This window comes from Malaclemys terrapin, chromosome 7 (genome assembly GCF_027887155.1).
Source record: "Malaclemys terrapin pileata isolate rMalTer1 chromosome 7, rMalTer1.hap1, whole genome shotgun sequence".
NCBI classification, from domain to species: Eukaryota; Metazoa; Chordata; order Testudines; family Emydidae; genus Malaclemys; species Malaclemys terrapin.
Window position 1 is genome coordinate 37,853,655 of NC_071511.1, and position 27,420 is coordinate 37,881,074.

At 43.6% G+C, this 27,420-nt stretch overlaps 2 protein-coding genes across 2 annotated transcripts in view; one reads left to right on the top strand and one right to left on the bottom strand.

Annotated features, from left to right (window-relative positions):
• The window catches only part of MKRN2 (makorin ring finger protein 2), a 28,939-nt gene extending 22,620 nt beyond the window's left edge, over window positions 1-6,319 (bottom strand). The window contains exons 1-2 of the mRNA XM_054035745.1: window positions 6,194-6,319; window positions 4,707-4,835 (exon numbers count right to left, since the gene is read on the bottom strand). Of these exons, the coding sequence (XP_053891720.1) occupies window positions 4,707-4,835; window positions 6,194-6,219 (155 nt within the window). The 5' untranslated portion in view covers window positions 6,220-6,319. The remainder of the gene's footprint in view (window positions 1-4,706; window positions 4,836-6,193) is intronic.
• Window positions 6,320-7,695: 1,376 nt separating this feature from the next.
• Window positions 7,696-26,706, top strand: MKRN2OS (MKRN2 opposite strand). The gene is made up of 4 exons (XM_054033425.1): window positions 7,696-8,723; window positions 15,198-15,247; window positions 18,717-18,879; window positions 25,574-26,706. The coding sequence occupies exons 1-4, from the start codon at window positions 8,506-8,508 to the stop codon at window positions 25,815-25,817; spliced, it is 675 nt and encodes a 224-aa protein (XP_053889400.1). The 5' UTR covers window positions 7,696-8,505; the 3' UTR covers window positions 25,818-26,706.
• Window positions 26,707-27,420: the final 714 nt, after the last annotated feature.

A 27,420-nucleotide genomic window follows, 5' to 3' on the forward strand; every position in this document is an offset into this window, starting at 1 on the left:
ATCTAGTGTTCTCCCTTGAACCACTGTTCTTTCCCTACAAAAACACCTACCCATGCTCAAGTAAGTGCTCTGATGCCTGGATCCAAAATCTGCATCAGTTCCATTGGGACTTCATCTTCTCCTGACTGATCGTGCTGGAGCTCTGCCAGTCTCCAGCACTCCGGACCCTCAGCTACCACCACCACCACCACCTGGGAACCCTGATAGATTCAAGCTTCACGGACTAGTGAGAAGTCATCTCTCTTTCGCTTTCTGACCCTGACTTGTGTGATTAGTTATAGTTTTCTAAACCTAACTTTTGTAATCAAATTTAAGATCCCTGCAGCGCCCAAAAATCCTGTGGAGTTTGCTCATCAAGTGGGTTACTACCAGAACAATTGTAACGTAAAAGTGTGGATAGGGATGTGCTGAACCTGAGGCTTATAAGTGCTGCCAGCTTGATGAGTTTAAGGGCATATAAGGGTCAGCTTGAGAGTGCTGATTAATCCGGTCCTCTCAGATGCACTCTGTTAACCTGTGTGTGTTCATCTGATTCTGGCACTAGAAGAACACAGCCCTGGGGAACCTAGGTCCTGTAAGATAGCTCCAATTGTGAGGGAACTTGCAGAACGGAGACGTAGAGCTCCGTATGAGAGAAGACAGTTACCTTTTCCGTAACTGGTGTTCTTTGAGACGTGTTGCTCATGTCTATTCCACAACAGATGTGCGTGCTCGCCAAGTGCACTGGTGCCGGAAGTTTTTCCTCTAGCAGTACCCGTAGGGGAGCACTCTAGCAACCCCTGGAGTGGCACCTCCATGGTGCGATATAAGGGATGCTGCGTGCTCCGCCCACCCTCCGTACCTTCTTGCCAGACAACTCCGACAGAGGGGAAGGAGGGCAGGATGTGGAATAGACATGAGCAACATCTCGAAGAACACCAGTTACGGAAAAGATAACGGTCTTTTCTTCTTCGAGTGATTGCTCATGTGTGTTCCACAATAGGGGATTCCAAACTGTGAACTCCTTCCCACCTCCAACAGATACAAACTCTCGGGACGGAGAATGGCCCTGCCGAACCCTGTATTCTCCCTGGTCTGAGATGAAATTGCATAATGCGAGGTGAACGTGTGAACTGAAGAACACGTGGCAGCCCTACAAATGTCCTGAATGGGGACATGGGCCAAAAAGGCAGCCGACAAGGCCTGCACCCTAGTCGAGTGCACCTTCACAATTGGTGGCGGAGGGATTCCCGCCAGGTCATAACAGGTATGGATGCACGAGGTGAGCCAGTTGGAGAGTTGCTGAGTGGAGATCGACCGACCTTCCATGGGCTCAACCAAGGCGATCAACAGTTGCGAGGACTTTCTGAACGGCTTAGTCCGCTCCAGGTAAAAAGCCAGAGCCAGTCTCATATCCAGCATGTGAAGGTGGCGCTCCTCACTGGATGCATGTGGCTAGGGGCAGAGGACTGGCAGAAAAATGTCCTGACCCATGTGATAGGCGGAGACCACCTTCGGGAGGAACGAAGGGTGTAATCAGAGCTAGACCATATCTTTATGAAACACTGTGTACGGGGGCTCAGAGGTCAGGCCCTGAGTTCCAAGACCCGCCTAGCCGACGTGATCGCAACCAGAAAGGCCACCTTCCACGAGGGGGGTGACTAGGAGCATGTGGCTAGCAGTTTGAACGAGGGCCCCATGAGACGGGCCAACACCCAGGTTTAGGTCCCACTGCAGGACTGGGGCCCATACAGGAAGAGACAATCCAACCCCTTAAGGAATTGGCCAGTCATAGCATGGGAGAATACCCTGGGGCCCTGCACCGGCAGATGGAAGGCCGATATGGCTGCCAGGTGCACCTTGACTGACAAAGGCGCCAGGCCCTGGGCTCTAAGGTGGTGGAGGTAGTCCAGAATAAGCTTAATCGGGGCAGTCACCAGGGAAACGCCCTGCTTGTCCGCCCATCTGGAAAACCGAGACTACTTTGCCAAGTAGGCTCGGCACATGGAGGGCCACCTGCTTTCTAGGAGGATGTGCTGAACCCCTTCAGAGCATGTCCTTTCCTCCCTACCTAACCATTCACAGCCACTCCGTGAGATGGAGTGCCACTGGGTTGGGGTGGAGGAGGCGGTCCTTGTCCTGGGACAGCAACGGCCATGGCGGGACAGCAACGGCCATGGCGGGGCGACCGCCAGGCCTGTGAGGGTCCCATACCAATGCTGCCTGGGCAATCAGAAGGACCCGGGTCTTGTTCATCTTTATCTTTTCCAGGACCTTGCAGTTCAGCGGGAAAGGGGGAAACGCATAGAGAAACTTGCTTGACCAGGACAGGAGGAAGGCATCAGAGATGGTGCCTCCTCACCCCCGAGCAGAACCGGGGACAGCAACGGTTCTGACGAGTTGCAAACAGATCCACCTGGGGAGTTCCCAACACTTGGAAAAGTCTGTGCATCACCTCTGGGTGGAGAGACCACTCGTGTTGAGAGGAGAAGTCCCTGCTCAAACAATCTGCCTTCTCATTCCGGGCGCCCGGCAGATGGAAGGCCTGTAGGCAGATGTCATAGGCTATACAAAAGTCCCACAGCCTAAGAGCTTCGCAGCAGAGGATCGGGCCTCGCTTTGCCTACTGATGTAGAACATCGAAGCCCTGTTGTCTGTGAGGACCCCGACAATCCGGCACTCCAGGTGTGAGCGGAAGGCCATACACACCGGCTGTACCGCCCTGAGTTCCTTGACGTTTATGTGGAGGGTCAGATCCCGAGCTGACCACAGACCTTGGGTCTGAACGTTTCCCCCACATGAGCCCCCCATCCCAGGTCCGACGCGTCAGACACCAGTTCCAGCAACGGGGCCCTGCCCCTGAACGGGACCCCTTGGAGCATGTTTCTCGGGGAGGACCACCACCATAGGGAGGTGATTACTGGCTTGGGAACCAAGAGGACTTTGTCCATCCAGTCTCTGGCCTGGGAGAACTCCGAGGCCAACCAGAGCTGGAGGGGCCTCAACCTGAGTCTGACATGATGGACCACATATGTGCACGCCAACATGTGACCCAAGAGCTGGACACACACTCTGGCTGTTGTCACCGGAAACCTTGTGACCGTGTCTATGAGCCCCTACAGGGTCTCGAACTTATCTGGTGGGAGAGAGGCTTTGGCCGACGAAGTGTCCAGAACTGCCCCGATAAACTCTATGCGTTGTACCGGGACTAACTTGTTTACCAACAGGCCCAAAGTGGTGCATGTGGACAGAAGGAGTGCCATGTGATCCCACACCTACGATCGCGAGCTTGACCAACCAGTCATCCAGATAGGGGAAGATCTGGACCCCCCGGCGCCTGAGGTAGGCCGCCACCACCGACATACACTTTGTGAATACCCTGGGGACTTTGTATCCGTTTGTTCCTTGCTAACAGGAGCCATATTTAGCACCATACTCTTTTGCGGATGCAAAAGTGTGCTCCCACCAGGACTGACTCTGGTAACAAAGGACAACACCCATAGGGTTTCATTGTGTCTAGAACTAGGATTTGATGGCTTAGGATCCTTCAGTATCAAAGTTTTTGCCTTTACTTCAGGAGCAAAGGACAGTACTTTCAGCAGGATACACTTTTTATTCCCTGAGAGTTGAGAGTTGACACAGGCTTCTCAGTACTCACAGAACCAGTGGCTATGGAACTGGATGGTTTATCTGCTAGTGCATCCTGAAGCAGTAAGGCTTGGAGCTGATGCTCTTCACAAGCTATTGGGGTGAAGGTACTGCAGAATGAGAACTGTGAAGGTTGTCGACCTCTCCCCACAATCACATATAGGCATCCAAAGTGAGGAATACAGCAGGACAAGATGCACACCTCTTAAATCCTACCCACTTCCCCTTTGGATCCACCATAGTATCTGCACACCCACACCAACGTGAGTGAACAAAAACTAATAAAAATACTTTATAAAGAACACACACTAAAACGTCTAACATTAATACTAGCTGAGAAATCTAAGCTAACTTCAAAGTGGTCAGATGCAGGATGGAGCAACTTGGAAAGGGTCCTACTGATTAATGGTGCATGAACTGTACTGATATCTGACAAGACAATATTTTAATTTCTATAGCACCACTTATTTAAGGAACTCAAAGCAATCAGCCTGGTGAGATCAGATTATCCCTATTTCACAAGAGGTTAAGGACTAAACTTTGTATTAACATTAAAATTTCTATCACACAAATCAAGAAATTCAGCATAAAAGTTCCACAGCAACCTTAACTCGGTCCCCTTTTTCCCCACAGCAGCCGAACAGGCATAACTCTACAATTTATTATTTTTTGTATTACAGTAGCAGTCAGAGACCCCAGTTAAGACCAAGCCACCATAGTATTCAACACTACAAACATGAGATGACATGGTTTCCTAACTAAAAGCAACTTGCTGTCTTTAAAAAAAACCCACCACAAAACTCAAGAACAAAAAGCCATAGGATCATTAAGATTAATGCAGAGCACAAACATACAAAACCAGGAAACTGCTGAGTACCCAATTTATCCATCAGGAGCGCAATGTTTGCCTTTCATGTTGGTTTTATAAGCCTTTCATTATCTTACTCTCTTTTTATAAACGCATCCAATGTATCTTTGTTGCTGTTGTTCCTTTATTTCCTAGAATGCACAAACCTATTATCTGCATCTTTTCTAGTTGTGGGGAACACACACTATACTAGAAGAGTGGCAATTTTTACCTGCAGCGAGCTCCATAGGCACATTGTCCTTTCTGGTAGTATCTGCAGACAGTAGAGGGTTTGCTTGTAGTTAAGTCATGTGAAAACAAACACCTGCTTCCTTCTCGACACACCCCTTGCATATAATACCTGAAGGGATAAATGGTTACAGCCACAGAGATCAGTTACATACGGTAAACTAGGACAAACACTTATTTTCTAGAGAAAGGTTTTGAAGAGCCTTTCTCTCTCAATCCTGCCCTTTGTTCTCCATTGCAAGAAAAATCCCAGATAAAGGATTACACATGGGGAAACGCAGTTCTCTATACTCCTAACTCCAGCTGGAAACTTAAATTAGCCACTTTAATCACATTATGCAACACTTCTGGTTAACACCTTCCTAAAAGGTCCTGTTGGTAAATCACTAAATACTTTTAAATAGGTGCAGCTGAAATACACAGATTCTTGATCACTGAAAACAAATATTTCCTTTTTGCATTCTTTATTTAAAAAAGGTAGCAGTAATGAGCACTAAATAACTCATAATTAAACAGAGCAGAAATACAAGATAAACTATTGCATAGTGTTACTTTCAACTCTCCATCCCTATGTAAATTTTTTAAACCAGGGAGCAGTATTATAGTAAATTGACAATAACGACACAAGGCAAACACTGGTCCCTCTAACAATTTGTTTTAATTAACTCAGTTCTTCTGCCAGTTGCTCAGGAGATGGCCAGATGCAAAAGGCACAATACGCTGGGAACTGAAACCCAAACAACAAAAAAGCACCGCTCTGTAATTCCAGAGGAAGAGACAGATCGTTGACATTAGGGAGAAACAAACCCCGACCCCGTAAGCATGACCCCCATACAAAATAACTCGTAATCTGCAGCTTGTACCACGTAGCTGCGTTTCGAGAGCCCGGCAACCTGACAGGACCCGACTATAAGCGTCGGGTCGGGACTGCAAACAACGCGACCCCTGGGCTCCAGTCCCCTCCTTCGGCCGCTCTGGACCGGGGCGCTGAAGTGAGCCCCGCTCCAATCCGCCAGCGGCAGCCCGGCCAGCTCGCTCCGAGCCCCAGGCCCGCTTGGCAACGCGCTCGTTTGTCCGGCCAGCTCGGCTAAGGCTGAGGGGCCCGGGCCGACAAACGCCCTGTACAGAGCCGCGTTCGCCGGCCGTTTCCAGGCAGCCCCGTACGGCCCCGCGCGCCGGGCAGCGCGACTCGCCAGGGACTGGCCTGGCGCCGCGCCGCACGGCCGGTCAGACCAACGGCAACCCTTGGGCTGGGAGGCGCCATTTCCAGACGCTGCGGCACCAGACCGGCCGCCCCGGAGCCGGCTCCAGTTGCCGTCCCGCCGGACTCCTGGCACAAAGGCCCAGTGGGCGCCGCGCCCAGAGCCGCGGGGCAGAGCGCGAATCCCGGCGGCCTGGTGCGACAGCGGGGCGGGGGTCGAGGGCACTGCCAGGACCCGCCGCCAGCAGCTGCGTCGCCCCCACTCTCACCTGCAGGTCACCTCCTTAGTGCTCATGTCTCCGGCCGCCCCCGCCGGCAACCGACGCGCTCCCCCCGCGCCGCTCGCTCTTGGTTGGTTCCGCTGAGCCCCGGACTCCTTCTGAGGGAACTAACACCCCCCGGGAAACTCTTCACAGCGCACGGAGCCATAGAGACAGAGGGAGGGGCCAGAGCGTCGCTTCCGTGAGCTATAGAGATGCAGGGAGTCAGAGCGTTTCCCTCCTCAGCTATAGACACGGTGTGGGGCGCCCTCTGCTCAGACCATAGCCGTCAGGATGAGGAAACCGCCCACAAGCCCTTGAATCCAGAGTACCCGAGACAGGCAGACGGAGAGGAGAGCAGAGCGCTCCCCTCCCCCTGACATGGATGGATGCAGACAAGGGGGCACGGTTCAGTGCCTAGGCAGGATTAGTAGAGTCAAAAGTACCTGGTTCAGGTGGTGCCCTCGGGTCTCCGTGGCAGGCACAGTGAGGCCAGGGGGAAGGTTTCCTGTTCGAGGTATCAGCAATGTCTAGCCCGAGGCCCGCCCCCCAGGTTGTTAGGGGATTAATTCCTGGACACCTCAGTGATGTTCTGTGAGCACCACACACCTTGGGGTTGCCAGTTTTGGTTGGATGTATTCCTGAAAGTTTCATCAGGTCAATCTTTAATTAAATATTAATCTAATTCTGGAAGATTCCTGGACAATCCTGAAAATTTGGCAACCCTAGGTGAGGTAGGGAGGTCTTTAACAAAGGCTTTCTTTATCCAAACCATTCACTAGTCATTGGAGTTAATGGGGAAATAGCACAAACCAGGAGTTTAAAACTTACTGACAAAAAATCCTATCCTTTCCAAGTAGCTCAACTTTAGTTTATCAAAACGTTGTGATGTTGCCATTTCACCAGTTCTCTATCATGCTGGAGATTTTCAGGCTAAACAGGACCTGATTAATATAAAAAGCACGTAGGGTTAAAAAAAAAGAAAAACCATAACAAAACCCTCGCATTTCAGGCTCTTTTTACTCCATTATGGAAAAAGTAAAAAAGTCAAACTCAGTATCCTTTTCTTTTGCAGGTTATCCTCAGGGACACAACTGTGTAAGTTCTGTCCTCACTACCTATGCCCCAGATTTAATTCTGCCTATTTTGTTTAGTGACTGTAATTTAAAGGAGGTGTATGGGTGTCACTCAGGACAGAATTCAGGCCAGGCTTCATATCCTGCAATTTTTACAGTAGTGAAGAAATATTCAGTTCAAGGAATAATAATAAAAAATACCCTAAAGCAGTTGTGAATAGTCTGGAATTTAGAAGTAAAGAATTCTGTCTAGAGGTGGCTTAGCTCAGTGTCAGGCTTTGGATATTGGTAAAAGGTGTTACAGCAAGCTCATGTAGGAGCAACAAAGTGATCAAAGAGCTTGTTTATTAAGTTCTTATGTAGAAAACAAAGCAGTCACTGGAATTAGTTCTGTTACATATTGTGAGGAAACAGCTATTACTGGTATTTATTCATAAAGCAACAACATAGAAATTAGCTGTACACAAGGCATAGAATGAATACAGTACCTGCCTAGAAGAGCTCACAACCTGGAAGTCAAAAGGAATAAGATAATGACTGCATTGAGAAACCCAGAGCAAGGGTTAACTACTAGAGAGAGTAGAGTCACACCAGTTAAGTTTGACCCTGTAATTTATGAACCATATGATAGTGAAGATTACTGCATATACATACACAGAATTCAGAGCTAAAATAGAGATAACAGGTTTGGCTTATTACTAGAAAAGCAGCACAGATAGAGCTAAGAATGGTATTAGAAAGAAAAAGAAAAAACATTTTTTTAGAAGCTACACCGAGGAAATGATGCAAACACAATTCAGCTTTAATACCTGTAAGCAACACATGAGCTTGTTTAGCCTGCATTTTCTTCGCTGTTGAAGAACATTGTGTTGTATATGTACTTTGTATTCTAAACTGCTAATTGTAAAACCTACAGATACACAGCCCTAGAGGGGACGATCAAGAACTGAACCAAAGCAAAACTGTGTATATCATCTCACTGAAAAACCTCTCAACCCAATTCTTAATGTAGTATAATATTAAAATGAACACTAGCTCTTTAAGAGGTTGTCCAAACATGTCTCCAGTTACTAGTTATCTTAATACTGAGTGGTTAAGTGGGCTGTCATTCTGAATGACATCACTGAATAACATCCATTCCTAATCCAGTGATCCGCCTGGGCTCTGGGTGAGACGGTGGTAGGCAGCAAAATAAGGTAGTTTCAGAAAGCTTCCCTCTATTTGCACAAGTAGTTGGCTGAAACAATGCAGTCCTTGGACTCAGAGAAAGGCTTAATCAAATTCAGCCATTGTAAGAAGGACATATTTTGTTCCTACGTGCCCAAGCTGTGCCCTGTTTGTGGGCAGAGTCTAAACTACAGGAGACTGGAAGATGCACCTGTCAGCATTCCTAGCCCATTTGTCAACGGGCATAGGCAGAAATGTTCATTTTTACTTAAACCTACTACAGGAACATTTCTTAGGTATGGATATTTTGTTTTGTTACCATTGCTAAATGAAGTGTTTCCAAATGTTTGCTTATAGCATTTGCTTACATTAATGTATTTACTGCTTCCAGTGACCTGATCCTACAAGTAAAGAGTTCCACCAAAGCCACTGGAACTACTCAGGTGTGCAAAACCTACCTGATTAAGGCCTTGCAGGATCAGGGAAACTCCCAGTTAATTCAATGAGAGTTTTGCCTGAGTAGAAACTGAGTAAAATCCTCAGGATTTGTCTCTTTCATGGTAATTTTTCTAATATGTATCACACTGAACACACTGTGTATGTATATACACAGGAACATGGCTGTTCTATTTTTTTAAGATTGCTTGGACCATATTGTATTATTGATTACATAGGGGAGTTCTGATTTAAAATCTTATGCAAATTACATGACATTTTGTTCAGACACTAGAATTAAAGATGATGTTGAAAGATTCTATATATGTAAAACAATGAGTTATACATATATACCAGTTTTTTCCCTTAGAGGAAAGATGCCAGTGTTTACTACTTTTAAAGAATGAGTTTTCAATTAAGTCAAATTGAATGAAGTTCCTCTCCCAGAACCTCCTTCCGTCAGTTTTAGTGTCAGAAAGAGGCAATCTGGGCCTTGATTTTTCATCTATGAGTGCGCCAAGGCTCTGCAGTGTGATGTACACTACAATTCTGGAGTTACTGTTCTGCTCATCCCTCCCTTGTTGCTGGATTTTTCATTTAAATACATTTTTCTTTTAAAGATAAACTTCCTTGAAATTATGACAACCTTTTTTAAGGCCTAAACATGCTACAATCTATTAAAATAATTCAAATTAAATTAAAAACAACACACCAGGCATTACATGTTTTCTGCCAAAGCTTTAAAGAAAGCCAAAGCACAGAACTGGTGGAAGTCACTGGTTAAGTACCTGGGAACAGTTTGCTGAAGTGCAATACCAGCTTTTTGACAGCGGTTGCCTCTTCTGCAGATAAAATGTTTTCTTCATTCTAGTTTATTCAACTAGTTCCTTGCACTGGCTAGAGCTCTGGTGGGCAACCCGCAGGCCACTTGCGGCCCATCAGGGTAATCTGATTGTGGGCCACGAGATGCTTTATGTTGACCATCTGCAGGCATGGCCCCGGCCAATGGCAGCTGCGGGGGGGTCATGCCTGTGGATGGTCAATGTCAGCAAAACGTCTCGCAAACCGCAATCAGATTACCCTGATGGGCTGCATGTGGGCCGCAGGTTTCCACTACTGGACTAGATCATTCAAAGTTGAAAAACCAACAGGGAGTTGAAAAAATAAGAAAGTTTGTTTTCCTCTCCACTCTATGAATAAAAACAAGGTCAGAGAGGATGAGATCTACTATAGGCATGCAAAAACAACAAGGAGTCTGGTGGCACCTTAAAGACTAACAAATTGATTTGGGCATAAGCTTTCGTGGGTATCCAGCAATTCTCCAAAAAGAGCCATATCTCGGGAGTTTAGTATATCTACCCTACACACACCCACATCATATATAATTTGAAAGCTTATGTTTGTTTAGATGAGGTATGATTTGGAGCTGTCAAGGGGTGCCATACATCCGTAGGCGAGATGAAACAATAGTATAAAAAATGATAGCATAATTTTTGTACTGTTCCAGGAACACTGCAATATGACTGACTGTAGTTTTTACTGTTTAAGTTAATTTCAACACCTTAATGTTATTGGTCAAAGCTACCAAACAAAAATGGATTACAAGATTTTTATTGGTTTTGCATGGGCAAGGTTTTTTTTTTAGAAATGATGAAGCTGTTTAGCATGTGGCAAAAATGGTGAATATCAACATTTTCAGTATACTAATATGAAATGTTTTCATATTGCATATTCTTGTCAAAGTAGCTTACAAATTATTACAATAGTTTTCTATATTTTCAGTTGAAATTTTCTGACCAGATTAGTCTCACAATGAAGGTTGTGCACAGTTGGAGTAGATTGTATGCCCATAGTTTATACTGCATAGTGGGTAGATATAAATATATATGAGTTCCTACTATAATGCTTCTTCATTTGTTAGCTTTTGTACTTACAATGTAGCTGCTAGTCTGCCTGATAGACTGTTTTAATATGTAACTGCCTATGCATGCAGTACTAACCTTTGAAATATTCTAGAAACTAGCTTTTTAATTCAGTGACATTTAAAGTATTAGATGACAATATGCAGCTTCCTACTGAGATTCAATCAAAATGTTCAGTAAACAAAAATGGCAATTTTGATACTAACATATAGATCTACTTTAACATAAGTTTGTATACTTGTACAAAATTAAAAATGGTGGTGGTGGTAATGCTGGCAATATACTTTGGGAATTTTACCTCTACTAGGAAGTTATAATACATGAAAACACAAAGAATACAAACCCCTTAAAACATCCATCAAAGAGAAAAAGACTCTTCACAAACTTTGTAATTTGTTAAGAAAAATCAAAAGAATGCAAAACTGTCAAAAGCCACCACTGTTGGACAGTATTCTGTGATGCTGGCAGCAGAAGCCAAGAGAGATGAACTGTACTGGAAACTACTGGATAAGTCTTCTAGTTTAGATGATAGGCCACCCATACTCTATCACAGGGCTTGCTTTCAGAAATACATAAGCAAGTGGAATTTGGCACATGTCAGAGTTGTATTGAATCTAGAAAAGAAAACTCTGAATCTGATCAGAGAACATCATGTTCAGCCTGCTTCTATAGCCACCAGAGAAAACACATCCTCCAGTGATTAGTCCTGTTGTATTGTTCACTTGAGAAAAACACACAGAAAAGACAAGCAACTTCATAAAATAGAAATATTTGAGGAAGCAACCACTCTAAGGAATTCAGCACTTCAAAGAGTAATTGATGACATGTTTGCACAGATTATCTGTGGAAGACTATTTCTAAGATGCGGTTTATCACTACCTGCCTTTCTTCCTATGTGAGTAAAATGAATCTTAAAGCAAAACCATCTAGTTTCTCTGCAACAATACAGTCCCCTTATGATTTTTCATTTTATCAGCTGATTGAAGAGAGAAGATCATTGTCTGTGTACAACAAGAAGGCTCTTCTCCTGTCCTAGCTATCAAGCTCTACTTCCCTCAGATGTAGAAACTGCAAGCTATTCCAGTAGCAAATTACATGACAGATTAGAAAAAACACTCTGGTTCTGCAATTTCATTCCATGCAAAGCACGGACAAAGCAAATCAACCATTGTTCTAGACAATGCAATAATATTAGCTGACACTATTCAAGTTGCTAGTAATCTGAAGCAGGAACTTAAATCATCCAACTGTTTTATGGTTCTTGTTCTTCCGAGTGGGCTTGATGAACAGCTTTCAAATTAACAAGTGGTTTTGAATAATGCCACTTCAATCCTTTGGGCTGAAATAGCCAAAACGAAAACCTCAGAATATTACTTAAAGCCAGGTAATTATAGTTTACAGTGATCAGGTAATTGTAGTTTACAGGTAATTGTTACTACAGGTAATTGTAGTTTACAGCTTTTGTGCCCATTGGTGCAGGAGTTTGTCCTTTGGTTGATACTCATTCTATCTTCCTTCAGAAGACATTCAAAGAAGGTGCCTCTCAATTGCAGAGTGCATGGTATTTCACAGTTCCAAAATTCTCACACCACTGCTCATAAGTAAGACTGCGAGTCTGTCACGGAAGTCTTGGATTCTCTGATTTTTCCGGGATCTCTGTGACTTCTGCAGCAGCCTATGTGGTTGGCCGGGGGCCACCTGAGCAGCTTGGGCAGCCCATGGACCAGCCGCATCGGCCACTGCTGGGGCAGTCTCAGGCCACCAGTGCTGGGGCAAGGGCTTGGGGCACAGGTGAGGGCTCTGGGTGGCACTTACCTTTGGGGGTTCCCAGGAAGCGGCAACATGTCCCTTGGCTCCGTTCTAGGCTGAGGTGTGGCCAGCCAGCTCTGTGCACTGCCTCCGCCCGCAAGCGCCGCCCCTACAGCTCCTATTGGCCATGGTTCCCAGCCAATGAGAACTACAGAGCCAGCACTCAGGGTGGGGGCAGTGCGCAGAGCTCCCCTGGCCCTGCCTCTGCATAGGAGCTGAGGGACATGTTGCTGCTTCTGGGGAGCCGCGCAGAGCCAGGTAGGGAACCTGCCAATCCTGCCAACCCCTCACCTCCTAGCAACTGAGGGGGTCCTTGGCTATGCGCCGCTGCCCGCCCTCCCCCCCAGAGCACCTGCGACACCCCTGGGCCACCCTCTGCCCCACAGCACCCAAGATTTAGTCAGGGGCATATAGTACAAGTCATGGACAGGTCACGGGCCGTGAATTTTTGTTTACTGCTCTGACCTGTCCATGACTTTTACTAAAAATACCTGTGACTAAACCGCAGCCTTACTCAAGTCTCACAATTTAATTCGCATACTACACCTTAATGGATTCTGCATCAATTACTATTTCTGCAAAAACAGACTACAGGCAGGTGTGTTCATTCTAAATTGAATTATATCACTTCATGCTGGTGGAAATCTCATTCGTGAAGGAGATGATAATATAGACATCAACATAGAGATAACTGATGGGAAGAATACCTTCCATTCAATGGCTAGAGTGGTATTTCAACAGTCTGCAGATAGTGAAGCATCACAAAAAATATCACTGAAGCATGGGGAAAAAAAAAAGTCACTTACTCTCCATGGACAATCAATCAGAGTCTCTTATGCAGTGTGCAGTATTAGAAAAACCTAGAACACACTCCGAACCAACGAGCCATGAAAAAATATTTGAGAAAAATCAGCTGTCTGTAGTCAGAACAATCTTCCCTGCACAGAACTTTGTACATGCCCAGGCAATAGTCTGTGGTAACCCATGCGCACTTAACAGAGATCATAATGATGAACAAGATGATGATAATGATGTTGATTAGAAATGTCACCAGCACTATTACATTTCAATGATACCTGTGCAAATGTATTATTATATTTTGTTTTACCCTTTAAATTGTGATGCTTTGAGGTCACAAAAAAAAATTCCAATTTTATGACTTGAAATAACACAGAGAGTTATGAAACTAACACAAATGAATGTCATTTAAATATGTTGATGCCACTGTTTATCCCAAATCTATGATAATAGCATCACTTGACCACTCCACAACATACCTCATCTTAAAGTAGACATATTAAGCTTTCAAATGGCGTGCATGTGTGTAGGGAGGGTACATTAAGTCAACCAAATTGGTAGTATCTGCCACTCACCTACTAGTTCTAAAATCTTAAAAGACATGGTGGCCAGAAGCTATCAGTTCAGTTCACTAACTACAAATATATTTCTTTTGTTTAATAAATCACTTTATTTCTTAAATAAAACTACCTTAAATATGCTAGATACTTAACTATTTAAACAACTATTAAAAACAAATGTAAAATGCTGTTTTTGTTCATTTTTAATTTGAATTTCTATCCAAATGCAGCCTGACACAAATCACAAGTAAAATATTATCTAGTAAATAAGAAATGCATTATTCACAATTTTATAACATAATAAACATGTAAAAATTAAGAAGCTGAATAAATGTATGGCAAGCTATATAATTGCTTAAATAGATGTATATAGATACAATGTACTTTCTGGTTAGCAAAAAGTAGTACAGTAGAACCTCAGTTACGAACACCTCGGGAATGGAGGTTGTTCATAACCGAAATGTTTGTAACTGAACAAAATATTATGGTTGTTCTTTCAAAAGTTTAGAACTGAACATTGACTTAATACAGCTTTGAAACTTTACTATTCAAAAGAAAAATGCTGTTTTAACCATCTTAATTTAAATGAAACAAGCACAGAATCAGTTTCCTTACCTTTGTCAAATCTTTTTTAAACTTTCCCCTTTTTAAAAAGTAGTTTAACACAATACTTGCTTTTTTGTTTGGTCTTTGTTGCCTGATTGCATACTTCCAGGTGTGTGGTTGACCAGTCATTTTGTAACTCTGAGGTTCTGCTCTACTGAATTACACCAACCAACGAGAATCAACCTTTCGTTAGGAAAATAGCTAAAAAGAATACAGATGCAAATCAAGATTAAAATTGATTACATAAAAGCTTCCTGCTTGTTGATTTAAATCATGATTAAAATTGGCGATTTAAATGACTATTATTTAAATCAGTCCATCTTGTTTTGTCCCAATCAGAGATGAGTGAATTTGTTTGGATAAAATAAACCCTTTGTACAAAACCTGAACCTTTTCTGGGAATGAAAACATTTGTCTAAGTTTTTCATGGTGGTGTTTGTTCATTTCCATATGTTTGTCCACATCCTGGTTTTAGTTGGGAATCCAAAATACCAAAAGAGAAAAGAACCTTTTCAGGTTATTTTTAATAGGCCAGAAGGGGAAAGTGGTAGAAATGTTTGCGTACCAGATCTAAAGCCAAGCGATACCTACAAGAAATAACATATTTTCAGTCATGAAACCATTCCCATTTTTCTTTCAGAGAGTATGATGGAAGCTCTGATCTCCATGTTGGAATATCCAATACTAATGGTAATACGGGCGTTGCAATTAATTTATTTTCTTTTAAAAAATGTTGTGTATCTCTAATGTATCTCCAGTACCTTACTAGGATTTGCACTGTATATTTAATATTTGGCTTTACTCCTCTCTATCCGCCCGGACCCAACATTTGGGGCTAAAGTAGTCTTACTGGCTGAGGGCTGAATGGCACTCATTTCCGAGCCAGTAAATTCTGAATTGCTGTAGTGACATATGAGGCTTGCTGTTAAAAATCATCATCCCCTTTACTACAAGGGACCTGCAATGAAATCCTGGCCCTACTGAAGTTAATGGAAGTTTTACCATTGACTTTAATGGCGTTAGGATTTCACCAAGACTGAGAATTTGAATCCAGGATTCTGTCTTGACATTGCAGTGCAGAGCAGAGACTACCCCAAACCAGAACCATTTATCATTATCCTCCCCAGACCCCACACATTTTGGAAGTATGGACAAAAATGGAACCCACATTCAAAACCAAGCACAGCCCCAGTTTGTCCATCTCTAGCACAAAGAACTAACAACTAGGCAGCCCACTGTACTATGGCCTTTTAATGAGATTAAGTATGCTGAACTGTTTTTGCTGATTTTTAAGCACATACTAATTTTAAGGGGACAACTGTCAGATTAAAAATATTTTTAAAAGAAGTCCTTGCCTACATGCTATAATAATCCCTCTGATTATTAAAATTATAGAATTTTAAAAATCTAATTTATCAGTGTCAGTGCTGTTTACTTTTTGCATTTTTTCTCATCTTGGACAATGAAAATAGATGTCAGTTTTATTTTAATTTATAGTCTCTTTCTGGATTATTTCGTTTTCAGGTTCTAATGTACTAGCACCATGCTGCCATATTAGGGTTGCAAACATGGCAGAGGAACAATTATTTATTTTATAAGAAAATCTGTTTCATCTGGAGTTTAAAAAAAAAAAACTTTGTCCTTTAGGTTTTGCAAAAGGTTATTTTTCAAAATTTAAGTTTTGGATCAAATTTATTTTTCCACTGACTTTTTAACCAATGCAAAGTGAAATTACAGTACAAATATGAACTATCTCATGATCAAGATTAGACATGTCATAAAAACGGTTACTCACCTTTTTGTAACTGTTGTTCTTCGAGATGTGTTGTTCATGTCCATTCCAAGCAGGTGTGTGCGCGCCGCGTGCATGCCAGCCGGAAGATTTTCCCCTAGCAGCGTCCGTAGGGTCGGCCTTGGCAACCCCTGGAGTGGCGCCTCCACGGCGCCCTATATAGGGTGCCCGCTGACCCTCCACTCCCTCAGTTCCTTCTTGCTGGCACTCCGACAGAGGGGCAGGAGGGTGGGTATTGGAATGGACATGAACAACACATCTCGAAGAACAACAGTTACAAAAAGGTGAGTAACCGTTTTTTCTTCTTCGAGTGATTGTTCATGTCCATTCCAAGCAGGTGACTCACAAGCCTGAGTTTAGCCGGTGGGATCGGAGTTTACTGCGGATTGGAGCACTGCACGGCCGAAGGCTACATAGTCTCTGGCCTGGTCCGTGATGGCATAGTGCAGTGTGAATGTGTGGATTGAGGACCATGTGGCAGCTCTGCATATTTCCTGTGTTGGGTCCTGAGCCAGGAACGCCGTGGAAGAGGCTGTGCCCTTGTGGAGTAGGCCGTAATTGGTGGGGCAGGCACCGTTGCCTGATTGTAGCATTCGCGGATGCAAGCTGTGATCCATGCGGAGATACGCTGTGAAGAGACAGGGAGCCCCTTCATCCTGTCTGCCACAGCTACAAAGAGTTGGGTTGACTTCCTGAACGACTTGGTTTGTTCAATATAAAATGCCAGTGCCCTGCGAACGTCCAGGGAATGAAGCCTACGCTCCGCATTGGATGAGTGTGGCTTAGGATAGAACATGGGGAGAAAAATGTCCTGACCCATGTGGAATTGGGAGACCACCTTAGGAAGGAATGCCAGGTGCGGCCTGAGTTGGACTTTGTCTTTGTGGAAAATGGTGTATGGAGGCTCGGACATCAGTGCTCTGAGTTCCGACACCCTCCTGGCCGAGGTGATAGCCACTAGGAATGCGACCTTATATGAGAGAGAGAGCACGTAGCCAGGGGCTCGAAGGGGGGCTCTGTGAGAGCGGAGAGGACCAAATTGAGGTCCCAAGCCGGGGCTGGTTGTCGAGTATGCGGGCCCTTGCCGTGAGGCTGGGGAATGCTCTCTCTGCGCCGGTGCCACTGGAGTGGCACGGGGCGGGGACTGGGGCAACATCATAGCCGGCTTGCCCCTTGATTGGATCGGGGGTCGGGCAGTGTTCAGCGGCTCTTTCCACCGGTGCAGGGAGGCCGGCACCGGGAGGCTTAATAAGTAAGAGGCCGCCTCCAACGTCGATGGAAGACACATCCTCGCTGAGGTCCGGAGATCTCGACCGGTCCGGACTCGACCGCACCCCCACCGGGCCGGATTTGACGGAACCGTGGGAGAATGCAGTTGTGGCACGGCTTGTCCCACCGCACTCGTGGACACTGCTGGCCTTTTAAGGTCCTGGTGGGGTGATCGGCCCCTCACCGGCCTCCTTTTCTTCGCGGGCACTGGATATGGTGATCGGTGCCTTACGGAGGCCGACTTTCTATGTCCCGATTCTCTCCGGTGCTGGGACTTAGAGGTCTTAGACTGGGCCTCCTGTCTTGTTAGCAGTGCCGGGGCACTGCGCACCAAGGATGAGGCACTGGGCACCGGATCGGCAGGCTCAGGGTCAGAGTGTGGCCGTAAGGCTGCCTCCATCAGGAGCACTTTGAGTCTCTGCTCTCTGACCTTAAGAGTCCTGGGACGGAATCCCCTGCAGATACTGCACTGGTCTCTTTGGTGGCTCTCCCCGAGGCACCTTAAGCAGGAAGAGTGCGGGTCACTCTTCGGCATAAACTTCTCGCAGTCCTTGCAGAGTTTAAATCCTGGGGACCTGGGCATGCCCCAGCGGGGCGACGAGTACGTTGGGGGAAGCCCCCCAACAACTATTAACTATCTGGAACTAACACTAACTCTAAACTAAACTATATACACTTAAACAGGACACTGCTATGCTTGCTGCAAGAGTGAGCAAAGTTCCAGCTAGCTGTCACCAGCGGTAAGAAGGAACTGAGGGGGTGGAGGGTCGGCGGGCCTCTATATAGGGTGCCGTGGAGGCACCACTCCAGGGGTTGCCAAGGCTGACCCTAAGGACACTGCTAGGGGAAAATCTTCCGGCTGGCGTGCACGCGGCACACACACACCTGCTTGGAATGGACATGAACAATCACTCGAAGAAGAATGTGATGTTTTAAGGGGAAAACAGTGATCTGCAGGCTGTAGTAATTTCTGTATGGTCATGAATAATGCCATTAGGGGAAAGCAATATTGTTGTAACTAGCTGTTTCATCTTATAACAGTGGACTTTTATTTCTGATTCTCCTCCCTTGCTGACAATCTGCTGCTTATGTTTTCAGGGTTGGTGTATAATTACAATGAAACAGGCATTCATAGAGTTGAACTTGGGTGGGAGCAATGCATTAGTATCCCACTAGTGCAGCCAGACATGTACGGACTGCTTAAACAATGGGATAAATACCTAGAAGAATTCTCTACTGGAGAGGCCTGGTTTTTTCACAGGTATGTAGTTCAGCAGATAGATGTACTAGAATAGTAATTATTAAAGGATGATGAACTGGGATATTTAGCTTTGGATTCTGCTAAACTTGTGGTTCACAGCTGAGATTGATTTACCCAGTCATACAGGAGCCAGTCTGAATAACCCCTTCCTACAAAACCACCACTTGAAAATTGACACCTTTGTTAACAGAAAAGGATATTTTGAGGTAATTATTGAAGTAACAGACAACCCTGATGGAATGCAGAACCTCTAGAGCATTTTAAGGTCAATTCTTTAGCAATGTGAGTTTGTGCACTACTGATAACATTCTCATCACCAAGTCATGGCTCCTGAAGAATGTATGGCTGGTTGTGGAAAAAGAATCACCGACTTTTCCCAGTTCTGTAGTCAAAGAATCACTGGTTATGGGATTCAACCCTCTACCTACCTTTTGATCTACAGAATGAAATCCTGACCTTACTGAAGTCTATGGGAGTATTGCTATTGACTTCAGTGGGGTCAGGCTTTCATCCACAGTGTACTTCCAGATGATGTACTTCATGTCAATAGTCAGAAATGGAAAAAATATACTATCAGGCTTATCTCCAGCAGTTCCAGCTAGTTTGCAGTGTTGTTCTTTTGCTAATTAACTAGCGAAAGATGTCAGCAGACTTTGAACAAAACCATCATGTTCAGCATAGAATGCTTCAATCTCTTTTTAACTTCCATTGAGGCTGATGGCTGACAACAGCATTATCAGTGATGTGGTCAGGCTGGAACATGCATGTCACCTCACCAGGCATATGGGCAAACTTACTGCTTCAAAGGAGAAGGCTAAAACTCTAAATGTTCATTTTAAAAAGTGAATTTACTAAATATCCTATTTGGGCCCAATCGTGTGAAATGCTGAAGTCAATGGGAGGGCACTTGGTACTTTGTCGACCAAGCCCAATTTTAACCACTGTATGTTTGGCTGATGTAGTGGTGTATTTCAACATTTGTTTTTGAGTCTTCCTTGTCTTTTTGGCTGAAATCAAAAGGATTCGATTTCAAGTTAAATTTTCAAAAGCAACTAAGGCCTGGTCTACACTGGGGGGGATGGGGGGGAAGGAGGGGGAGAAATTCGATCTAAGTACGTAAGTTAGTGAATAACGTACTGAAGTCTACGTACTTAGATCTACTTACCATGGTGTCTTCACTATGGTGAGTCGACTGCTGCCACTCCCCCGTCGACTCTGCCTGCGCCTCTCGCCGAGCTGGGGTACAGGTGTTGATGGGAGAGCGCTCGGGGATTAATTTATCACATCTAGACTAGACGCGATAAATCGATCCCCGCTGGATCGATCGCTGCCCGCCGATCCGGGCAGTAGTGAAGACATACCCTAAGTGACTTCAAAAAATGAGTCCCATTGACTTCCAATTACTCTGACACTTTTTAAATTCCCACCCATAAGTGTTTCTTCTTAAAAGTAATTTGATGTCAAACAAAATGATGGTGGAGAGAGGGTTAGGTATTTACACTTTTTTCTACAAGCCTTTTTGATAGCAAGAATATTTAATTCAGACAGCTTACTCACAAAAGTAAGTGACCTACTACTCTTAAGTATGCCTGCAGTCACACACTGTCCATGTACACCCAATCTAAACAGTGGCATATTGAGCTTTCTAGATATTCTAAAAGAATAGAAATTTTATACAGATTTTTCAGATCACTAAGCAAAACTATGCAGATTCAAATTTTTTAAAAATTGGTCATGAAGTTAAGTTTTGTAGTGAATTTGTTTTATGACTGCATTTTGAACTTCAGCAAGCATTGGGCCAACTAGTTCTAATTCCAGTTCTTTAATTTGCTTCCAAATGACTGACAGGCACATCAGCTCCATTTCAAGACTTTGCTTAAGCAAATTAATTCACTTGCTGACAAAAATGTTGTTTTTCTTGAACTAACTATAACTTAAAGTAAAGACCTTCATTTTAAATCATTCTAAAATCTGCATAACCTTTGAAAGTAGCTATAGAACAGGGGTCGGCAACCTTTGAGAAGTGGTGTGCCGAGTCTTCACTTATTCACTCTAATTTAAGGTTTCACGTGCCAATAATACATTTTAATGTTTTTAGAAGGTCTCTTTCTATAAGTCTATAATATATAACTAAACTATTGTTGTATGTAAAGTAAAAAGGGTTTTAAAATGTTTAAGAAGCTTCATTTAAAATTAAATTAAAAAGCAGAGCCCCCCCCCCCGGACCGGTGGTCAGGACTCAGGCAGTGTGAGTGCCACTGAAAAATCAGCTCGCATGCTGCCTTCGGCATGCGTGCCATAGGTTGCCTACCCCTGCTATAGAAGTTACATTCTACCTTTTTGTTATACAGACCAGTCCTGTGATGACTAAGTGTATTTTCTGCTGATCCAGATTTTGTGCTCCCCCTACTGCAGTAACTGTAAGCCACTGGTTTTGTCTGAGACAGATAATATACATTTACAGTTTTGGTTTCTCTCTCGTTACTTTCTGCATGATTCTAAAGACAGTGTGTGATTTTTAGCCATTATAATTTTATATCCTGAGAATTTAGTTCACTCTCAAACAGTAAAGCTTAGATGACTATAACGTGTTAAGACACAAACTATGTGAATGATCTTGGGCTTCAGCATGAAAAAAAATATGTCCTTTCCCAAGACCTGAAAGGAAATCAGTCATGCTTCCAAATTACAAATCAGATACAGAGATCCCAGGAGTGGTCTCTACTGGGATCATTACTTGATCTCTAGAAAGTAAGTAGAGGCAGCAAATGAAGAGTAAAAATGTATTCCAAGGAATATTTGTGATTTCACTGGGAGCAGCTCCTTAGGAAAAGAATAAATCACTGTCTGAACTCAGTTTTTAAAGTAAGCCATGTTGTCTCAGCTTTGCTTCTAAATTAAAGGTTATAAAACATTTGGGGGAAAAGACTCACGTGTTGTGTTTTAAGAGAGCCCACACACTTTGTTTATTGCCTAGGAATGTAGCAGAGGCTATAAAATACCTAATTCTCTCTTTTAATTTAAATTCAGTTATCTGAGTGGGGACACTAAACTATACCTTTCTGAGTAGCAGCCGTGTTAGTCTGTATCCGCAAAAAGAAGAACAGGAGTACTTGTGGCACCTTAGAAACTAACAAATTTATTAGAGCATAAGCTTTCGTGGACTACAGCCCACTTCTTCGGATGCATCCGAAGAAGCGGGCTATAGTCCACGAAAGCTTATGCTCTAATAAATTTGTTAGTCTCTAAGGTGCCACAAGTACTCCTAAACTATACCTTGATTTTTATTGAAAGAGTCCACCCTTCCGCCTCTTCCTATCTATGTTCTGACCCTTCCTGCAGGCTTCCTGCTGCAGCCTTGTGAGTCTTCCTCCAGAGGGGATCTAGTACTTAAAAGTGAAAAAGCCTTCCAGACCTATTAATACAACATTGAAACTATTAAAGAGCCATTCAAGTGGTAATGACAAGTTTCAGAGTAACAGCCGTGTTAGTCTGTATCCGCAAAAAGAAGAACAGGAGTACTTGTGGCACCTTAGAGACTAACAAATTTATTAGAGCATAAGCTTTCGTGGACTACAGCCCACTATGCATCCGAAGAAGTGGGCTGTAGTCCACGAAAGCTTATGCTCTAATAAATTTGTTAGTCTCTAAGGTGCCACAAGTACTCCTGTTCTTCTTCAAGTGGTAATGAAGCCCTTTAACAGGTATTTGCCAACCTCCAGGTATATACTGTCAGTTTCTAAATTTACTGACAAAAACAGTTGTGCATTACTGTAATATTTACTCAGAACATGTTAGTCTACAGGACCTTAGTTTAAAATTTGCTTTAAAAATATTTCATTAGTGTGTTGCTGAAGATTATAAAATCACATCTCTAAAAAATCCTTGCATAGATTTTTAGATGCACAATCTGAGTATTCATCTTTAGCCTTAAATGCTTGGCTCTTCAGACATATAGTTTTAAATAAATCCTTCGAAAGACCACCCTTATCTAAAATACACATGCGAGCTGGGCTGCTGTCGGGCATAGGGGCACCAGTTTAATAATACTGCATAGGGCCCCATAAATCTTAAGGATGGCCCTGAACACGTTTGATAGTGATGAATGTGATAAAGGGTCATTTGTTATAAATACAATGGCAAACTAAAATCCCCCAAGTTGTCTTCAATAAACAGCAAGGAAACCTATTTTTTGTTACAATGCTATGCCCCATTATGACCTTGTTTCAGCAAAAACACTTAAGCATGTGCTTTGCTGGGTTGGGCACAAGCAGACTAACTTTAGGCATCCAAACATTTTAGATTTGGACTAGGACTAGTGAGAAAATTGCACTGGGATTTCCCAGCTGTTGTGCAGTGCAGCATATTTGCTTATAATTACTTAACTAAAACAGTAAGCTATGGTGAAGCAAGTATATTCAGGCAATAACATGCTTAGCAAACCAGAGGTCAGAGGTCACTATAAATACATCATGCACCAAAGCAAAAGAGCTTTGAAGAGAAATAGGAGGATACTTTGAACTAGACTCAGTCCTCCATGCTACAAATCTGCAGAAGACTGGATGTTGCAAAAGAATCTTGTAAATGCCCAGGGGTAACAAGCAAGTCTTGTGCGTTCATAGGTCCCCTTGCCAGGAGATACACAGTATATAATATATGGAACAGAAGTGACAGCTATACAGGAGGCAAGAGCGGGAGGGTCAAAGGACTAGGAGAAGCAAGATTTCTGTAGGAATGGGAGGTGGTTATGGAAAGGGCATAGAATCAGGTAGGGGACAGAGCAGTAGGTCTGTGCAGGGGTTTACAGAAGGGCAGTGCAGTAGTAAGCGTGGGAGAGAGGGAGGAAGGGGCAGTAAGAAGACTAGGGCTGTGCAGGAGGAGGAGGAGGAAGAGAGAAGATATATTCAAGTTGACTAGTATTGCTGTAAAAATTCTTAGGATACATACTATTAACTTATAGGAGAGGTTGAGAAACATTACCAAGATGAAAAGACAGAGATAATTGCAGCCTACTTTTGGCTTAGGTGGTTCCATAGGACAGTCCAACTTGAAGAACAATATTCTGGTTAAAAATGGGGAAAACAACATATAAAAAATGTTAATCTGTCTTTAAAATGTTCTTAACGCCATTTCAATTAGTTACTTAAAGGCATTTCTGCCCTTGAGATACATGCGCAATTTATTATTGCCAACAGGAGTTTGCCAGGCAGAGTATATGCCCTAGATCAACATAGTAATAATAGCATTTAATTGGTTTAAACTATGCTTCCAAAGAAATACCACAGTGAAAGATGTGTGTCGTGGCATAATTCACATCACTGCTGCAGGTGACAGCTTTCTGAACAGGATAATAGTACAGCAATTAACAAGGGGACAGCTAACTTGGTAAAAGCTATCCATCTTTTTATTTTAAACATTGGAATTTGTTATTGCATACGCTAGAGCAGGGGTTCTCACAAGAAAATTTTTGATGGCCTCTGAGTGCGGCCACCAACTATTGCTGGTGGCAGCTCTGATAATTTTTCCAAAAATACTTAATTAACTTTAGGAAAAACAAATATATGCACATATACATGTCCAAAATCATTGTAATTTATTTATGTAGGGTTTTTTTGCAGACTCAATAAAAATGTACAGTTTTTTTTGTTCTTTACTAGACCTAAATAGAATAGAAACAAATAATGTGCTTTGAGCGTTCTTGTCCCTTTTTGTTGTTGTTTCTTTTGCTTTTTTGGTTACTTGTTTTTTTAAGACTTGCTAGCTAGTAAGTCTGTTTCTGTGAAAAGTGCTATTTGTATTTTGTTTATCACTTTTCACAGCAGCAGACTTGCTAGCTAGCAGGGAGGAAGTGAAAAGTGATAGTAACAAACATACAAATATCACTTTTCACAACAGACTTACTCAGCCCTGGCAAGCTGGGGGACAAAGCCCTGGATGGAGAGGTGAGTAGGGAGGCAGCTCAGGGTCAGGGGTGACTGGGGCGGGGGGATGAGTCTGGGGACTGGAGCCCAGCAGCCGTGCACTGGGACCAAAGAACAAAGTAGGGGCCAGGGACAAGGTGTGTGTGTTGGGGGGTGGGGGGTGAGCTTGGGGCCAGCAGTCATTGCTGCACGGCTGGATCGCGTGGCCCCACGGGTGGAGTCCAAAACCCTGTGGTTGGGGGTCAAAGCCCACTGCTGCACGGCCGGAGCCCAGGGCCAGAGGAGGCAGCAGGCTGAGGGGGGAGTGGGGGTGAGCTTGGGGCCAGGGCTCAAAGCCCGGGGCCAGGGGATGGAGCCCGCCGCCACACATCTGGAGCCTGCCACCCACCACCCCAAGTCTGAAGCCTGAGCCCCACTGCCTGCCTGATCCTCCAGTGTTTGTGGCTCCAGAGCGGGACAGGGCCTAACCCCTACTGGCAGTCCAAACCGAGGAGGATTTGGCTGCACAAAAATCCCCTGGTGGCCACATCTGAGAAACACTGTGCTAGAGCTTAGAATCTGTACTTTTTTTTATGCCCACAATTTTCCAGCATCTGAGAGCATCAGAGGGATAGTCATTATTACAGGTGCATTTAAGTTCTAGCATTAAGAGAATTTTAGCATTTTTGGAAGGTGTATGGTTCTTTATCTCAGCCAATAAAATATTATCTCCAATTTACACATACGATTTAAAGAACTAGTTTGTCTCATTAACCTGGTTATCTGTTTCACAGGTATGATGAACACTACCACAATTGTTATACCTATGCACTGGCATTTATTAACTGTGTTTTGGCTGCACAAGGTAAGCAGCCAATGAGTAAAAGTGAATTCACAGAAAGATTTGTGATACCACAGACAAGGAAAGCTTCCAAGTATATCACTGTCTACCGGGAGGTAGCCGAAAATTACTTCTACATTGGTGACAGCCCTGATCAAGAACAGAACAATTCTGAAGAGGACAAACTGTTACATTAAAACAAGCATGCAATGCAGTGAAAACAAATCCATAAATAGAAAATCTTTGGGTCCAAGCTTCAGTTCTCCCTCTATATACCGGACATGCCTTCCTGCAATATTTGAAAACTAACAGTAGAACTCTGATGTGTCTGAGAAAAGGATCATCCCTTTCATATATCTCTTACGAGACATTAACATGTCACAAGAAGGAAAAGACTTGTATGAGAGTTTTCTGGGAGTTTTAAAATTTTGCACTCTGCAACTAGCTAACTTTCTTGAGCACTATCACATGGGAAATTATATGCGTTCCTGTTTGCTATATCATACTAAAAGTTGTATGACTGCAGTCACGTTTTGTAGTAGACAATATAAGTGTTGTAAATTAAAATAACAAGTGTAGATTACCTTTTGACCAGGGTCAGAAAAACAAAGTTTGTGACAAAAAAACAACGGTGACACTTATTCACTATTCTCCACTAAAACACTGCTTGAATTAAGAAAGCACTGCAATTACTGGTCACATACACTATCTTTTTCATTTGCAATATTCACTTTGGGTACATCTACACTACAGCGGGGAGTCGATTTAAGATACGCAAATTCAGCTACGTGAATAGCGTAGCTGAATTCGACATATTGCAGCCGACTTACCCCGTTGTGAGGACGGCGGCAAAATCGACTTCTGCCGCTTTTTGTCGGCGGCGCTTACTACCACCTCTGCTGGTGGAGTTAGAGCGCCGATTCGGGGATCGATTGTCGCGTCCCAACGGGACGCGATAAATCGATCCCCGAGAGGTCGATTTCTACCCGCCGATTCAGGCGGGTAGTATAGACCAGACCTTTGAAGTACGTTACTTCAGGCATTTGAGTAAGTTTTAACTTTACCAGTAAGTGGCAGTGTTCCTTCAGTTCCTTGTAAAACTACAGTACTATCATAATAAATGCTACATTGTACCTCCATATTTTTACTACTATTGCAAAAATAAATAGCTGGAGTAAAACTATACTCCTCTCTCTCTCTCGCTCTCTCTCTCTCTCTCTCTCTAAAAGGGCTATTTTCCAGTAAAGTATCTGGAAGTATTCAGTACTCTACCGGAAACATTTTATACTAGCCAACAGATTTTGCAAGGTTGTGTGTCCATAACTAGCAGTGGACTCGTCAAAATGTCCCCAACAAGAAATTAAAGGATCTGAAAAGACTGAACAGCAGTTTTACAGATAGGACATGATTGCAGAAACAGACCTGTTATGGGCCAACTTCTGCTAGTTTTCACTGTTCTAAACCCTGAATAACTTCACTGGAGTTAATCCCGATAGACATCAATGTAACAGAGCAGAGTGCGGCCCTATTTCTCCTAGTAGTTTTTGCAAAAGCTCAGCCAGAGTTAGTATGAATCCAAATTCTATTTTCTCCAGAGTTCTAATAAATGGGTCTTAATTTTGCCCCACCTCTAATTTATACCTTTGCATAAATGTTATAGTGAGTATAAAAACCAACAGCATTCTTTAACCTCTTACACCACACATTTCCATTTATTTCTTAATGCCATAAACACCTTCTGCCATTGTTTACTATATTTTAAAATTGTATTCAACATCAAGCACTCCAAAAATAAAAAAA

Bases quoted from the DNA above. Each gene is read 5' to 3' on its own strand.
- MKRN2OS (XM_054033425.1), top strand. From the start codon at position 8,506: ATGCAGTCCTTGGACTCAGAGAAAGGCTTAATCAAATTCAGCCATTGT. The intron at 15,248-18,716 runs GTAATACGGGCG...TTATGTTTTCAG, and splicing joins TGGAATATCCAATACTAATG to GGTTGGTGTATAATTACAAT. The intron at 18,880-25,573 runs GTATGTAGTTCA...TCTGTTTCACAG, and splicing joins GAGGCCTGGTTTTTTCACAG to GTATGATGAACACTACCACA.